The 18,666-nt window shown below is 32.0% G+C and overlaps 1 protein-coding gene across 2 annotated transcripts in view; it reads right to left on the bottom strand.

Moving 5' to 3' along the window:
- Nucleotides 1-18,666, bottom strand: part of ITGA4 (integrin subunit alpha 4) — a 131,204-nt gene that overhangs the window by 17,982 nt on the left and 94,556 nt on the right. For both annotated transcript variants that reach the window (XM_051986101.1, XM_051986100.1), the window contains exons 18-26: nucleotides 11,167-11,317; nucleotides 9,833-9,928; nucleotides 9,059-9,138; nucleotides 8,594-8,683; nucleotides 6,677-6,767; nucleotides 4,571-4,678; nucleotides 3,286-3,411; nucleotides 2,294-2,413; nucleotides 110-208 (exon numbers count right to left, since the gene is read on the bottom strand). In XM_051986101.1, coding sequence (XP_051842061.1) covers nucleotides 110-208; nucleotides 2,294-2,413; nucleotides 3,286-3,411; nucleotides 4,571-4,678; nucleotides 6,677-6,767; nucleotides 8,594-8,683; nucleotides 9,059-9,138; nucleotides 9,833-9,928; nucleotides 11,167-11,317 — 961 coding nt within the window. The remainder of the gene's footprint in view (nucleotides 1-109; nucleotides 209-2,293; nucleotides 2,414-3,285; nucleotides 3,412-4,570; nucleotides 4,679-6,676; nucleotides 6,768-8,593; nucleotides 8,684-9,058; nucleotides 9,139-9,832; nucleotides 9,929-11,166; nucleotides 11,318-18,666) is intronic.

Consider the following 18,666-nt stretch of genomic DNA (forward strand, 5'->3'; position numbering starts at 1 on the left):
AAAAGATAACTTATCTACTCTATTTTGTTTAGTCACACAGAACAAAAACAATTCAGCACCTAAATCACATTTTTTATATTCACCCTTCATCAATTGAAAGAATTCTTACGTATGCAATATTTTCATCCTTGTGTAGTTCAACAACTTTTGCATGTGGCTCTGGTGAGACTGTAGCTTTTACTTCAAACTTGAGTGCAGAGGTCTCATCCTATGATTATGAAATGGATGGGAAAATCCTGTTTTATGTCATTATATTGATTTCATATAAGTTGAATTGAAATCAAAATTAACCATTATATTGATTTAAAATTAATTTATATATAAATTTATATCATAAATATATCATAACTTTTATATCAATCCATATCAATTTTATATAACTGACTTCATAATCTTTACCCATTATCTAGGAATTTTCAAAGTTATTATTATTAGTTGTTTTTTTTTAAAACATGTTCCATGATCTGTAGCTTACTTCACTGCTAAGTATATGTTAAATACCAAGGGTCCAGTGATGTTAATAAACTCATTTCAGTGAAACCTTTCTAAAAATAAGGTTACTAGACAGGAAGGGTTTTTAAATGGTTATTTTTTTTTGTACAGGAATTCATCAATAGATCACCTATTACTCTTTTTTTCCCCAAATACTAAACCTTTCTCCTTTCCTTTGGACATAGTTAAAAAAACTTTTATGAATAACCAAAATATCAACCTAGCATAGCTTCCTTCTCCAATTCATAAACTGTCTCAAACCTACCCCTGAGAGAAGTGATGTTTCTGGAGGGTGTATACATGAGGGTGAAGGGACCAGAGAAGAAATGGAAAAATCCTGGAATTAATTGCATATTTCTCTATGGATACAAGTAATCCTTAGAATTCTCAAACACTGATAAAAACTCCTTAATATTTCATGAATACTTAGCTACAATAAAATAGCTAGTGTGTATTAGGGTCAGATTCCTAACTACAAAGATAGATTTCCATCTGCCTTACCACTGCCTTTCATGATTCACTTAGAAAGATATCTATAGAGCAAAGATATTCAAAAACAAAACTCCTTGGGTTTGGGGAAAAAGGACAATAGTTAGTTAGTACAGTATGTCCTTCCATTTGTAGGTAGCACCTGCTTGATAATAGCATAATGTTTATCAATTATGGTGTCTAAATGTACAAGAACCTAAAGCATAAAATATATAATTTTAAGGTCATATATTGTGTAAGTTATGACCATAAAAAAACAGAAAAAAAAGAATGATATAACCAGCTAGATCCTCAATATCCTCATTTCCTAATCTAAGATCTTTTAAAAAATGTGGAAGAAATTATTATCCATAAGGTTGAATAATATTTTTCATTGTCATTACACACAGTTCTAAGATGAAGTTCTGTGATATGTCTATTCTACCTATAGTGCTTTACATATATTTGTCAATTATAACTCCAATCATAATTGATATATTTTATGACTCTTCAAACTTTGGACTTCCTACTTTTCATTAAAAATTATACCATTCAATTCAAGTTAATTATTTTTCTTCTTTCTAAGAAAAACACATTTTCCTTTTTATTTTTTAATAGAAAATTTCAATATTAAATAATTATGGATTTCAAATTCAAATTAGGATAAACAAGTACAAATTTCAAGATTATAAATGACTTCTCTTAATATTACATAAGGATTTCAATATTTCAATTAGATTTTAGAAAAGCTTTTTTTTTCTTTTCTCCTTAGCACTTTTCTCTTTTAATAATAACTTTCAACATATAAATATTAGAAGTGTAGGACTTTTAGAAGCAAGGAGTTAAGCTTTCCAATTTCACAAAATTTCAATACTGTAACTTCAATTGTGATATGAGTAATTAGAGTAAATCAAATCAAAGTATAATCAAAGTGTATAACTAGTCTAGTCAAAATAAATCCTTCTTTATTTCTTAATTTCTTGGCCTGAATTATGTGGCTACCAAAGCAGCCCACTCAATTTGTTACAGAGAGCAGCTTAAGAATTTAAGAAGTTTTCAAGTAAAGCCTATATGACCACTTGTTGAATATACTTTAGAGTGAATTATTTTTTTAGATATGGGTTGTATCAGATTGATACAACCCTTCCAACTGAGGTCCCTTTCAACACTAAAATACTGTGAAAACTATATTCCTCTTGCCTCTAGAGTTAATAACTCAAACCTTAACTGTACTCAACTCTAAAAAGACTGTACACTCTTACTCAAAAAGTTCAGTTAAATTTACATATCAATATTTTAAAATTGATTCATATGAAATCACATGCAGGTTTACCATTTCTAAAATTAATGGTCGACCTTCCAAATGAATGTGGACACTGGCTTCTTTTCCACTTTCCATTTTTCCAAAATTGCAGGAGAAAACTAAACAATGTAGATCATTTTTTAGACAGTACTAAAAAAAACAAGAAAACAACACAAAAGTATTAAGTTGAATGTTTCTCACATTTTAAGTAAGTTAACACAACAGTATTATAAGTGAAAGTCATAGCTCAGAATAAATAAAACACAAATGTCTGTTTCTCATCCTTTGCAATGAAACTTGAAGTTTCAGAATCAGAATGTCTATCTAAATAACATTTTATATTATATATATATATATACATATATATAAATATAATTACAGCACTTAAAACATAGCAGACATAAGGCAATCTTTTTGCTGTGTGTAATATGCAAATGCATGTATATGTATGTATATGTGTATGCATGTTACATTATTTAAAATATCTTTTCTTCAGACTACACATAAAAGTCTGATAAAAAGAAAATTTTAATAATGTAACAGAGGCTAAACAATCAACCAAAACCTGATAGGGCTAGGCTAAAGATGAAGGGCCTATAGCACAACTTGGTGCAAAACTAACTTCATCTACTAAACAGTCCTTTTCCTTGGCCTAGTTTTTTATGATATAGGAGAATAATAAAAAGGGTGAGACATTAAAACTTCAGTAAAGTTCTTAGTTATATAAGCACAAGATGGTTTCTGGGAAGATATTCACTGATAATGAATTTGCAATATGGATGTCCAACCTCAGGTCTTAGTGTCTATACATTCCATATGTTGATATCTTATCAGCTTGGTTCTTCTAAAAAGATTTATCTCATCATTTGAAATATCATTGTAATTAACTACACACTTGGTCATATGCCCACTTCAGGTCAATGTTAAAGATTCTATGGTTAAAACAGTATTTTAATAACTATTATTATTAAGGAACCTGAAGATCAAAAACTAATAAATCCATTGAATTACTGTAACCTTACCATCAGCCTTTTGTCAGTCTTTGAAAAGAAATTGACTATATCTTTTAGTGGTTCAATTTTTCTCTTTTCTTGTGATAAAGTGCACACCCTTTGATAATCATCAAAATCACATTTTCCAGCTGTTGTCTAAAAAAGCAAGGTAGAAAAGTTATTATTGCATTATTTTTCATATTAGTAAAAACTGCTATACTTAATAAATTTATAAAGATTCATCTTTCCTCAGGCTGATAACTATTTTCATAAATGTGGATCACAAATCTTTAAAGTCTTAGCAGATGACTGAGTTACTATAAAGTGTGTACTATAAAATATGCCTTTTCTTCCTACTAAGTTGTTAACCTGATAGTGAGCAGTTAATCTAGTGATGAGACTCCTTGGTGACTGGGTTTATACTTAAAGCTTTCCAACTTGGCAGAACTTGGGATCTACAACCATTAACTTTCAGAATTCAGAGTTATCTTGATATCATGAATCATGATTGGACACCAGAGAAGAATTTTGGTGGAGCTATATAATTTGAATTTTTGTATCTGGTTCTACATTGCTTTTGCTCAAAGATCCTTAAAATTTGAGCATATAATGATACTCATTTAGTTTTAGATCAATAAGTTTATATAAAGGGCTTCAAATTTATTCTGTGATTAATAAAAAACAATTTGGTTCTCCAACAGATTACAGTCTTCTTGAGTCTAGGGGCATGGAGGTTTGCCCAAGTGAAGGCAATGTGACAAAAGGATACCTCCAATAGAATTAGAATAAATATTGAAAATATGGGGCTAAATCAGGCCTAATGAAGATCTGCCAAGATAATTTGTTACTTGTTGGCTTAAAGCTAGGATGGTAAAAACTTATTCTGTGGAGTTCTTACTGCACATCTTATTGTATTAAGTATATTTCATATATTGTTTCTCTGGATAATTTGGAATTCAAATTCTCTGGAGAATTTTGTCACCAAAAAAATCATTTGGAAGAAGTGATGCAAAACTGTATTCCTAAGTATATTTTTGTTATTTGCAAAGTCCAAAACAGCAACTACAAAGTAAACACAAATATCACCTATGTGCTGTAATATAACAACCTATGATACAAAATATTTACTTGGAACGTAGAAGATGCTTGATGAAGAGAAATTACTTCAGATATGCCTTTTCTAAGTTAAAAGAATTGAATAAAAAAGAAAAGCAAAAACTACTTCAGAGATAGTTTCATGTCTGATAAAGTATGAACTTAGTTTATTTTTAGTTTTTGAGACTCATAACATAGCTTAACAGGGAAATCATGATACCTGGACATCCAAAATGTTGAATAGTTTGTTGTGATATGGGGTAAATGAGTTAGGTATCATGATCTCCACACTCACATTAGGAGCCATGCTAGGTCCAGCATTGATAACCTAATGAGGAAAGAAGGGAAGAATTAGTTTTTCAATTTTAGAAATACTTTGTTTTAAGGTCACATACTAGGACGATTTTTAAACCATACAATTGCTGACATTTACAAGGTACTTTAATGTTTAGAAAGTGCTTTACACATTATCTTATTTGTACTTCATAATCTTATGAAATAAATAAACTGAATACTATCATCTCCATTTTACAGAAGTCAAAACATGTTGAGAGAAGTTAAGTAAGTTGCCTAATATCGCAAAGCTATTAAAAGAAGAGGCAGAGGGCAGCTAGATGATATAGTGGATGGAATACCAGTTCAAGAGTTAAGAGGATCTGATTTCAAATTTGGCCTCAGATACTTACTGTGTGACCTTGGGCAATTCACTTAATCTTGATTGCCAGAAAATGGAAGGGAAGGTAGATAGAAACTGAAAGAAGGGTAGGAATAGGGGGAGAGAGATAGAAAAAGGAGAGGGAGAGAGGGAGAAAAAGAGAAAGGGAGAAGTGAGGGAGGAGAGACGAAGGGAAGGAAGAAGGGGGAGAGAGGAAAAAGAAGAGGGAGACAGAGACAGAGAGGATTAGGGGGGATTCAAACCCAGTACTCTTTTCTCTAGATCCTATCATCTTCTCGAAGTGGCTTCTCTTTTGACATTTATAATAATATAAATTCACTTGTGATCATTTTCTTTTCATGGTACATACAAAAAAACTCTCTATAGATAAGAGAATTTCACATCGTATACAATAGTTTCAATTCAATTGAATGTATGTTCCTTGAAAGCACAGATTATTTTCATTTTTTACTTTGTTTCCTCAGTGTCTGGCACAATGCAGGGCACAAAGGAGATATTCAGTAAATACTTGCTTTATTGAATTTCCTTTCTCCTTTATTCTATATGCCTAAATCCTAATGCTTCCTTTTTTAGCAACTCAATTAAGCTTCAGAGACTGCAATCTCTGTTCATGATGTACTTGAAGCCATGAGAAAATAAACTGCCAGGAATAAAGAAATGTAGCTTTACTTTCAATCGCTATAATAAATCATTTTTTAATGGTTTCAGCAATTCTGTTCTAAAGAGATACCCTCAACATTAATGTGCTTGGAAAAAAAAAAAGTAGGTGTTAAGAATTTAGTGATTAGATATCATTAAACACACAAATTCTGTAATAATTTATCAGCTGAAGTTGATAGTTTTTGTCAAAGATTTTTTTCAGCCTTAAGATACTATAATATTGGTTTTGCGTAATGACAGGAATGCTAGAAATGATCAGTCAATAAATGAATGAATAATCAATATCTATAGACTGACTGGCTACCCATATATATCCTAATGATCCAAAAACAAATCAAATCTCTCTAATAGGGACAGGTCTTCTTTCTAATCTGTGAAATGTGATGTTCTTTTTGTAATACTCTTGAAAAATGCTTGGATATAGGTTAAAGGTCAAAAATCACTAATGTGTATGAGAGGCATTCTAGTGTCAAGGCAGAGTATTGGGTTTGTATAGGTCTCTGTCACTCATCAGTTGTGTATCCATGAAGAAGTCCCTTAGCCTCTCTGAGCCTTAGTTTCTACATCTGCAGAAGGAAAATGATAATATTAGAAACCTTTGCTTCTCAATGAGGTGTTAGGAGGATAAAAGATGGATATGTGCAAACCTTCAAGTGCTATGTCAGCTATTATTATTTGGCAAAGAGTAATCAAAACCCCAATTTTTTTTGACTTCAAAGTTTCTAGCCTGTTTTTTTTTTAAATTAGCTTCAGTCCATACCACCATTACCTGGCTTTGGTCTCAGTTACCAAACTTATTTTCCTCTTTAGGAACTACATCCTCAAAATAAAAATACTAAGTTGCTTTCTTCCATCTGTTGTTATTACCCTCCTTGGTCTAACAGACTGATAAAAGTAAAGCTTTCTATGATAATAAGTCAAAAATAAATTCTGAATTTGATATAAACATTTTTACAACAGAATTTTCTCTTATGGAAAATAAAATCTTACATGGAAAGTAAAATTGATTTTCTCCATCATACAAGCTTCAGGTTCATTTTCCTCACTTGGTCCATAAATAAATGAGGCTGGTGTTACAAATCTGATTAAAATAATTTAAAAAACAAACAAAAATTATCAAATGTATTATTTTGGTACCATATTAAAATTGACTTTTCTCTATGAATCCAATATTCTTAGAGGAGTTAAGAAACATATAGTGATTTCTATCTGCCTAAAAATTTTACACTGATTATAATTAACTTGACGTATATCATCTTTGAGAGAATACCATTCTCAACAGAATTACTCTGCATCCTTTCTTCTTCCAACATTATCAGTTACTTTCTGCTTTAATGAGCCAGAACTAGAGGCACATTTCCTCCTTTTATTTCCACTAAACCTTCCTCCTTTACCATCTAGGTTTTGAAACCATAGGAAGAAATCATCTAGACTGCATGACCTACAGAAAAACCTGCCTTCTTGTTAAACTTTTAACTCCCTCTATTCCTTTTGCCAAAACAAAACAACAACAGCAACAACAACAAACAGGTCTTACCATTTGCCCTGAAGCTGAACTTACTTGTGTATTCTATATCCTCCATACTATGGAGCTTTTGAGAGCATGGACTATCTTTAACTTTACATCTATATCTCTAGAGGTTAATACATATTAAGTTCTTAATAAATGCTATTTAATTCATTTATTCATATAAATAAAATAGAGTTTCTTTTAGAAAAATCAAATGTGGACATTCAGGACCAGGGTGCCTACTACATGCAAACTTGGGAAATATTAGACTCAAATCTTGCTTTCTTGACAATGTACTAATAAAAACTTTAACCACTCTTTTATATTTCATAGAATCCTAAAAGCTCAGAACTGAATGATTCTTGCACTGAAGAGTAGACATCAACTTAAGATGCTGTCTTTTGAATATAGTTAGTAATATATATTAATATATATTATAGTATATTATATATATATATATATAATATAGTACAATTCTCTCTGAATTGTACAGAAAACTCCATGTAATGGTTTAGATAACAAAGGACAAAATGGCTATAACCCAGTATGCTTGCTTTAAATTTATGCAATGATTGCATTTTTAATGTTTTCTAGTTTTAAAACACAAAGGGAACCAAAAACCTGAAATAACTTTCACCAATCCACTTTGCCACCATTTAAGGCCAGGGAAACACAAATTCTAATTCCACATTTTTCCCTTTTTCTTAACCTTTTTTGTGAGATGTACCTCTTTAATAGTCAATGATACCTGTAGATTTCTTCTCAGAATAATGTTTTTCAACACATAAAACACAAAAATTACAAAGTAAATAAATTATACCAAAATAAATTATTAAAATACAATTTACCAATATCAGGTTAAAAACCTGGTGATTTCAAAAAAAAAAAACAACATACTGAAATCTTGGGAAATCAGGAAAGCCTCAGTTCCTGTATCTTGTCTATAAAGCCAGCAGGTTCACAGGAGTCAAAGGGCAGAAGAGGGACACCCTGCTTAGAATATTTCTTAGAAGTTCCCAATCTGATAAGAAGTTACATCTATATTCTTCACATGCACAGTCAGCCTCTCTACTTAATGTAGTGAGAAGGTAATAAGGAAGATCCACCATCATTCATCCCATTATACTGGTGGCAGGGTTAAGATTTCTTTGATACGAGGCTGTTGAGATTCCTAGCAGGAATTATTAATTAGCCCTAGATGTGCATTATGAGGAATTTGTTACATCAGTAAATATGTACTGGACTAAAAATGGCAAATAACCACATAAGGGCTGATAATGCCAAAGGGATTGTGTCAGGAATGAAAATGTACTAGTGATTTTTAATCTCAAAATATAGGTAGGGGAATTGAAAAGGATTACCTTTAAGACTAAAATGGTGGTTCATTATTAACTTACCCATGAACATTTAGCATAATCTCATACTTCAGGGGTATTCTTAAAGTTATATTATTATCCAACAGACTGTCCATGTCCCATTCATTTTCACTAGAGAATCAAATTAAAAATCCTGTTAGAATTCTTAAAATGCAAATTTTCTCTAGAGAGAATTAATATATATATATATATATATATATTACATTACATATATCTTGTGGTTTGTTTAAATAACACCTTTTGTTTTTAATTACAGATGTGGCCATTATTTTTATGATGGTGTTGACAAGAATTTGTACTAATTATTTCAATAGTTATTCTTTGATTTTTTTGTTAATTCAGTTTCCGGATAAATGAAATAATTAAGAATATTTTCTTTTTGACCCAAAATGAAAATGTCATGCTCCTCATGTCTCCATCCCTAATCCTTAGAATGCTACACATACTTTTCACTAAGTACAACAATAATTTTTAAGTAAAATTTACCAGGTAGCATTAATTGTAATGATGAGATCATCTTCTGCTTTGCTAAGTGAACTTGCATCCAGGAGAAAACTAAGATTTTCCTATAAAAAAGCAGAATTTTGAATAAACAATTTTCCACATTCCAATAGTTGCAGATAAAGTAGAGGGAAAAATGTAGATAAAGAGGGACATTAAACACATCAAATAAAGTTTTCTCATCTAAACTAAATTTTTTAAAATTAATTTAAATTTCTCAGTTATGTGGAGCATAGAACAAATCTTTTATTATTTTTAATATTACCTTTATGTGACACATGACAAATAGCGTATTTGATGACAAGAAAAATAAAACTATGTAGATGAGAAAACATTCACAAGAAAGCCCTACACTTAGAATAAAAGCAAATAGTCTTAGAAAATGAGATATCCTAAGATTTTGGAAGAAATATGAATTCTGTTGTTCAACAACAGTAAATAAAATATGTAGCAGAAAAAGAAAAGGCAATTACTGAAGTATTTTCAAAGTCCCATCTGTCAATGCCCAAACATTGTACTGTCTTCAGCAAAAAACGACCAACAAAACAGTAAAGAATGTTTTATTAAATTTCTCACAATTCAAGCATATAGTAAAAACTCTTACAGTTAATTCTCACAAGAGTTTTATCAGGTTTTCAAGTCCATAACAATCCATAATTGATCAATTTTCCTTTTGTCATTTTTAATAACAAAATGTTATGCCTCTTTTTATGCCTGTGTTGCATATAGGGTTCAAAACAAAACAAAAAAAAAGTTTACCTTTGAAAGATGATCCATGTATATATGACCAACCTTGCAGACAAGTTTCACTACACCCAAATTGTCTGTTACTTCACAGTACACTTGTTTTTCTTCCTAATATTGGGGGATGGGAATCAAAAATAGGGAAGATTTTAGTTTATTAAGGTTTTTAAACATTCTTTTATAAAATCCCATATTTGAATATATTTCTACCTTTCCTAGAGGGACATTTCCTGTTTAGTTTGAGTACTAAATTAAAAACAAAAACAATTCCCTTGCTTTCTGCTAAACATTGCCCAAAATTCTGTCAATCTTCCCACATATACATGAACACAATTCCCAACTCTCTAATCTGGTGGTCCACTTCTGTGTGACACCCTGCTTATTTATGGATTCATTTTTTAGAAAGTTTATGGAATTGGCTACAAAATATTACTCCCTTATCAGTCATTGTATTTGAGCTGTGATTGTGAAATAGAAAAAAATAATGAGGGTTTAAAACTCTGGTTATTTGGGGACTAAATAATATTAACATGTCACATGTTTTGATATTTTAGATCAGGGTATTTGAAGACTTAGACCTTTGTCCACTCTTAATTCTTGACCAGGACTTTGTGATAATCAAGCACTTCAGAAGGAGTAAAGATTAGAATCTGTGGATCCGTAATTCAAATGATTGAGTACTGTCAGTCTTTACCTCAAAAGGCTACCTTAGTTCTAGCAATTGGGGCCCTTGTCTTGTCCATTACTGCTGTCCCAGTAACTAGGTCCCCAATTTGTTTTCTGTGCTAATGTTCTTGTCTTAATATTCTACTTTGTGGAACAAGATAAAATTATGTTTCATCTTGTTCTTTTTGTACTTTTTAGAGACTTGACTATTGCCCCCAAAGCACAATTTCTATGCCCTGGACTATGTCACCTGTTAAAAACCACATGTCTGGCTAATGCTCTACCAGGATATCACCACACTCTCTGATTAAGGCAATATGTGGGTTTCAGCCACTATGAAGACATCCATCTGCTGTCTCCAACTAGACCTCCTTGATGTCAAATACCTACTTAGTCAATTTCTACTACTTTTGTTATTCTTCCTGGACATATCCCCTAATGGTTTTTAACTGATTCTTCACTTAATTTGTTGAGGCCTTCTCAGATTGCATTTTGTACTTTGTCAAGCTCAGATACTGACATAAATGTGGATTAGCTAAAACACAAAGCTGAATTTCATTTCCAAATATTTGGAAATATTAATTACACTCTTGAGAGCAAGTATGAGGCAAGTTACATACTTTAACTGAGAAATATTTAGTAATAATTTAAAGAATCTATATACTTTGCAATTTATTCCTTACCAGTTCTAAAATTTTAATGAAGTAGAGACCTTTGGGTAGGTGAATGTGTAAAGTTGTATCATATGCATCATCTCCAGCATTAGTCAATGAAACATTCAACATTAATGTCTTCATACTTCCAACTGCAAGATAATTTTTGTTTTCATGTGGCCTAAAAATAATTCAATATTAGTTCAGTTCCATTTTTAAGAGTGTTAAATCCTACCACCTAATATGCTTTAAACATTAATATGAATTAATATATGGAAAATATTCTAGTAGTGAAACAATCTTTAATATGGCATGTTTTAAGCCCAAATTCCTATAATCAATAATTCTTTCATCAGCTAAATTTTCAAACGGATATAAGAGATTTATCCTTTACTTATTTTTGCTAAGTCAATTGGATTTGTGACTTTCCCAGGGTTACACAGTAGCTGACTTCAGGGTTGGTGGTCTATCCACTACACCACCTAGCTTCCTTTAGATTTGTCATATAAGCAAAATATTTTATTGGATAAAATCACACCAATTTATTTTCCATTTAATAAATTCTTTATCTTTTGCATTTTTAATAACTTTAAAAAGTATTTTGCTTCTGTGAAACTGGAAAATTCAAAACTTTTAAAATTTATTGTATATGCATAATGAGCTGTGGTAATAATAGCTAATGTGTATATAACATTTTAAAGTTTAGCAAGTCTCATTGGTAGGGATTGTCTTTTTTGCCTGTATTTTCTATTTTGAGTGCTTAGCCCAGTTTTTATACCTCATATATTGTAAAGCCCAAAACAAATGTTTTACTTATCTTTCAACCACACATACCTATACTTATATACATATTACTAAATCAATTGCTAATTTATCAGTATTATAACCAATATGATCTAATAAACAAATCAAATAATACTTCAGAAGTTAAAAAAAATAATAAAACTACCTTTCATATGATCTACAATCTTTTAACTTCAGCCTAATTTCATATGAAATGTTCTAGCAATGCCATTAAAAAAAGATGACAAATTGTATTAAAATGAAGTATTTCACTTATTTTAATTAGTATAATATAAAAAAATTTCACATTCTATATAGAACAGTCTAAGTTATGGCCAGAATTAGCTGCAGAATAAATATGCTAGCAAAAATAATACTTAGATACGACCCATTCTGGAATTGTTAGTCTATAATACAAGCTTTGTTCTAAAATACATTTTCATTCTCCTTAATTCTCCCATTTTAGCTCCAAAAAGGTGAAACAATTCATCCTCTGAAGCTGTAAGTACAGAAAATTCTCAACTGACAATTCCTGAATCCTTAGGGGGAGGGGAACAGGGAGCAGGTGAGGAAACACAGGAAGGAAAACCACCACTTTGGTTCACTGTTAGTAAAATGCACTATATAAAAATAATCATTTAAAGTACTAATATTATTTAAGAAAAAAAGCCTATAGCTATCGCTTCAGGGTGAAGGAAACAGATTAAGCAAGAGTTACACTATTGTCCCAACTCTAGAGAAAGGTTTGTCAATTTGACTTTTATTTGCAAGCCTTTGTCTCTCAGAGCTATAGCTGCTAAGCAGAGGAGCTGAGTTAAAAAGGACAGAGGAAATGTGAGGGGACATCAGAGTCTCCCAATTTCCCCTCCTAGTATGTAATCATGTTACAAATGAAGGAACCTAAGAGGTTCTAAAAGTAAACTTTCATTTGACATTAAAGTTTAATTAAGACTTGTGGAAGAGCTGCCTAGAAATAGACATTTATAAAATATTCTGGCTGCTAACCAAAGCATTAGTCACTAAACACCTTTGGGAAAGAAGTTGGCACTTAGACAAACAGCAGAAGGTGAAAGCACTGCATAAACAGCGAGGTTCCAAGACAACAGCAAATTAAAGAAAAACACAATGTTAACATTTCAGGAGCTGGAGCTTAGGTTTCCTTTACATTTTTAAAGCTATTTTAACACATTACCATAATTACTCTTCTATCCATCCTTTTTTATGGGGGGGAGAGGTTCTATATCTTTCTGCATCTTGATTCTTTAACAAGAAGCCATCAGAAAGATGCCCACCAGCTTACTCCAGGAGATACAATAAAGCACCAGGTGCACATCTGGGAGTGTGACAAAGCGGCACTCGAGCTTTTCCCTGGTAATCATATTTCATTCTTCATTAAGACATGCATAATGCATACTTGAAATTTACCAAGCCAACTAGATCCTAGAAGTTTAAACAAAGCAAGGTACTGTGTACATACAGAATCATAACTTAATAAGCACAGGGTTCAGGTGGGGGTTAGTGGGGAAAAAAAGGGAGATGGATTTCTGCTCTCCTATCTTTTAACTGCTCTGAGCTGAATGAATGGAATGGATGTCTTATTTGGAAAGAAATCTTTCCTGAGCTTCTGTATAATGAATATGCACTATCTAGACAAAATAGATTAGTACTTCACAGTTAAATAGTTTTTAATCAAGATACTAAGACAAAAGGTAATGTGAGGGTGATATCTCACACTTTGCTGTGTCAAGGTATACAACACATTTATTTGAGTTAAAAAAAAATTCCTGATTCTTGAGCTCAAAAGACTTGAGCTGTAGAAAAATATGTGTGCCTATATTCTCTTTTCACTTACTTGCTAATCATAAACAAGTAACACATGTGAAAGGTGAATTGCTAAGTGAGGTAAGTGAGTTAACTGGCATTAGATGGGCACTTCATTGAGGGAAGGTTATATTAATTGTAATCCTTTGTGCAGTCAAAAGAGAGAAGGAAAGAAAAGAATGGAGAAGGAGGATTTATAGGTTTAGTCAGATTATTTTTCTGCCTGTAAATCAGAGAGTTATTCTTTTGGCTACCTTCCATTTCTTCCTCCTGATCAGAAACAGAGAAAGTAACGAGAAAAACACCAAATTTTGGAATATGAGCCCAGTCTGTGCCCAGCTTTGTATCTACCACCTGGTAAAATCATTTAACTTCTCTTACCCTCAGCTTCTTTATATGTAAAATGAGAGGGGTGGGCTAGATCATAGTAGCTTAAAGTTTTTCCACTCATGACCAATTTTCTCCTGAGAAATTTTTACATGACCCCAGGTATTATATATATATATTACAAATCAAACACTTATTGACAATAAGTCATAATTTCCCAACCCTCACATTCAGTTATGAGACCCCATTTCAGATGGTGATTCACAATTTAAGAAGCTATGGGCTAGATGACCTCTAAATTTCTTTCCACATCTTTGGCTCTCAGAGACTACTCCAAAAAAAAAAAAAAACTATCTTCTTTCCTCTTCTAACATAAGAGACTGTCACCAAAGCATTTAGTGCTGTACAATTCCCACAGAATGCTCAAATTTTAATGGTATAGTGTTAATACCTGTTGTTGAATTTATATTTTTAGTCATGTAGCATTTAGCCACGTCTCTTTGACAGCCTAAGAGCCTCTAAATGTAATTCATCACATGTACAAAGGAGATGTTCAGTAAGAGGGCTCAAATTAACCAGGGAATGAATTATAGGGCATTACAGTGGTAAAGTATACAATATGGGAAGAAATAAGCATTAATATAACACCTTATATGTGTCAGATGTTAGTTTTTTTTTATAGATTCAATATCATTTGATACAGGATTAAGTCCATTTCTGATGTTTTCAGAAACTGATACTCTTCACTGAGTAAATGTATTTGATTAAAACAGGTTTATGGCTGTAGGGCACATAAATACCATTAGTGCCCATGTAATTATATTTAAGAGAATTTGTGGAACATAAGGCTAGGACTTTCATCGTGTTTCCGTTGCCTTTGTGGGACAAGAACACTTGTATGAAATGTTCTATACTTTACTAAATATATAAAGCATTCTGTCAGAGTGTTTCTAGAAATCAGAATCTCTTCCCTGAAAACACCTTAAATCAGTGTCAGATGCCTATCAGAAGTAGGCATTTAAACTCAAAAATAACACAAGAGCTCTAGTGCTTTCTTCTTTTATAACAGCACACATGGTGGGACTTAGTGACCTTTACACATTGACATACTAAACAATATATTAGCATCATCCATCTATGGAATCACAAAATAAATCATGATAATATGTTTATTTCAGAGACTATGGGATTTAGAGCTGGAAGTGATGCTAAAGAAATATTAAATAAACTTGTAAACTAATGCTTATAATTTCCCAGAAGTCCTAAACTAGTTTTATTGTGCTATATAAATATTCCAAGAGCTACGAATTATCATTTAAATTATCATAAGACTTAAAGCTCAAGCTATGTGGTTTATGTTAAGGAAAACATGCTTAATTAAGTTTAGAATAAATGCATAGATTAGATGTTCCAATAAAAGCATTTTAATTCTTTAGATATGAAGCATTATTATTGTTTGTATTTTCATATTCTATATTTCACAACCCTATTAATTTGTAGAGCAATTAGAGGGACTTCATTCGGGAATGCCAAAAATGATTAAAGGATAGAGTCTTAAAAAAAGCCTTGGTGGGGAGAAGACCTAACACAAAGCAAAGAATTTCCAAGCCCAGCTGTTGTTCTTGCTGAAGATCAGTGGAAGATGAGAATACGAAGCAGACAAAATGTTCTTGAAAAAGACAAAATGAGATGAGAAGAGTTGAAAATCATTCACTTAAAGAGCGGATATATTATGTATCAGGCACTGAGGATATAAAGCTATTTTCACTGGAATCAGATAGTGTAGTTTGTCAATTTGTATAACTGAGAAATAAACTCCAATAATTGTCTGTGTAATGAGCTGGGTAAAAATGCCAAGTTACTTAAGGCTACATAGGCCTGGCTTAAGTGAAAGAGAATTAATTTAGAGAAAACATTAAAGTTAAATATCACAACATTTTTAAGGCCGTCAGTGAAAGTATTAACAACAGAAGTACCATCAAGAACAGAAATGAAACAAACACTGAGAAATACATAGTGAGGAATAATCAAACATGACAAGGAGTGAAACCCATGATTAAATGTATTAGATTACTTAGGTAGACTTTTCTTATCTAAACAGGACACAGAAGCCTAAACAAATACATTTTCATTGTGCTGCAGTTACAGAATATTCAATTCTTTTCATTGTGAAAGACATGAGGATCAATTTGAGTTTATGAATGTAATTTGAAACAGTAAGTTTCTTTTATGGAACTGCAAGGAAGGATCTTAAGATATGGGTAGATATCTATAAATTCCAACTCTATCCCCACTTCACTCAAAACCAGAAGGCAGATAGATCCAAACTATGGAGAGTTCTTTCCCCAAATTCTAGCCTAACCCTGTAGCCCAATCTGATCAAATCTTGCTGGTAACATAAAATGAAATGACAAGACTAAGGAATGTCTTAGATATCCTTTTCCCAATGGTCATGAGTCTTAAGCATCTTTTGTGTCACTGTGTTCTCTAGATACCTGGGCACATTCATGTGATCTGCCACTATACCCTAAGAACCATGAAGCTTTTATATCTAAACTCTCCTCTTTTATTTCCCTTTGCTCCGTGAGACCTGAGACTGTCTTACTTAAAAAGCTCTTACTTGATCCTAATATTTCTGTTGTCTTCTGTGGTATCACTTCACACCTTTCAGATAGGCTAAGATAATGATAGGAAAAGATAAGGATTAATGTTAGGGGTGGGAAAACTGGGACACTAACACACTGTTGGTGGAATTGTGAAATGATTTAACCATTCTGGAGGGCAAGGTAGAATTATGCCCAAAGGGTTATAAAAGTGTGCATACCCTTTGATCCAGCAGTGTCACTAATGAGTCTATATCCCAAAGAGATCATGTACAAAAATGTTTATAGCAACTTTTTATGTTATGGCAAGGAATTGGAAAATGAATAGATGCCCATCAATTGGGGAATGGCTGAATAAATGATGGTACATGGATGCAATATTATTTTTCTATGAGAAATGATGAGCAGGCTGATTTTTAAAAAGTCTGGGAAGACTTACATGAACTGATGTTGAGTGAAGCAATCAGAACACAATAACAAGATGATTATGGGATGATCAACTGTAATGAATTTGGCTCTTTTTAATAATGAAGTGATGCAAGGCAATTCTAATAGATTTGCGATGGAAAATGCCATCTTCATCTAGGGAGAGAACTATGGAGACTGAATGTGGATCAAAAGTATTTTTATCTTTTGTTTGTGTTTGTTTTTTTTTTTTCTGTCTCATGATTTTTCCCTTTTCATCTGATTTTTAAGGAAATATGTTTATACTATTTACATATTATTTAACCTAAAATATATATCTCTATTGTCTCTGATCCTATACTCACCCCCTTCTTTCCAAAACTTCAAAAAGCTTAGAGCCTTCACACTTAGGGGGGGTTCCATTTTCTCTCTTCTCTCTGAAACCTGGTTTCTAACTTGATTAATTTAAACTGCTCTCTCCTAATTGCCAAGTTGAATGGTCTTTTCTCAATCTTTATCACTCTTGACCTTTCTGCAACCTTTGGCACTTAATTATACTAGGTATCCTCTCCCTTCTAGATTTTCATGACATTACTTTCTCCTCATTGTCCTCTTACCTCTCTAACTTCTATTCCATCTTTTGTATCAGGTTTATATCCACTAACCATGAATGTGACCATACACCAGGCTCTGTCTTCACACCTTTTCTCTATATTATCTTGTTTGGTTATCTCATTAGCTGCCTCAGATTCAGTGATCATTTTGTAGTTGATTCACAGATCTAATATAATCTAACCTCAATTTCTCTTCTAACATCCAGTCTTGCATTACCAAATACTTTTTGGGCATCTCACATATTGGTATCCTATAGACCTCTCATACTCAGCATGTCCAAAACACAACTTATATATTTCCATTAAATCCTCCTTTCTTCCCAATGTTTGTTACTGTGGAAGGCAACCCCATCTTCTCAGTCACACAGGATCACAACCTAGCATCTTCTATCCTCCTCCCATAACATCCATTTTTTTTGTCAAATCTTGTTTCTACTTTTACATTGACCATATATATTTTATTTTCTTCAATCACAATTCCACAGAACAAAACAATTCATTCAAAAATTCAATTGGACAAATACAAAATGAAGTAAAAAAAAAGTAAATGAAGAAAATAACACACTAAAATTGAGAATTGAACAAATGGAAACAAATGACTTAATAAGGCAACAAGAATCAGTCAAGCAAAACCAAAAAAAAAAAAAAAAAAAAAGAAAAAAAGAAAAAAAGAAAAAAATGAAAATACCTAATAGGGAAAACAACCAACCTAGAAAATAAAGCTAGAAGAGACAATCTAAGGATTATTGGGCTCCCTGAAATACATGATGAAAAAAAGAGCCTAGATACTATTTTTCAGAAAATTATCAAAGAGAACTGCAGAGTCTTCTAATTGATGTCTTTATCTCAAATCTTGCCCCTCTGCCCTTCTATTTATCTTTCACACATCTGACATGATTTTCCTAAATGACTTCTGACCAGAGCACTCCACTGCCCCCTACACACACACCACACACCACACACACACACACACACAC

Source organism: Antechinus flavipes, chromosome 3 (assembly GCF_016432865.1).
Source record: "Antechinus flavipes isolate AdamAnt ecotype Samford, QLD, Australia chromosome 3, AdamAnt_v2, whole genome shotgun sequence".
Classification (NCBI taxonomy): Eukaryota; Metazoa; Chordata; class Mammalia; order Dasyuromorphia; family Dasyuridae; genus Antechinus; species Antechinus flavipes.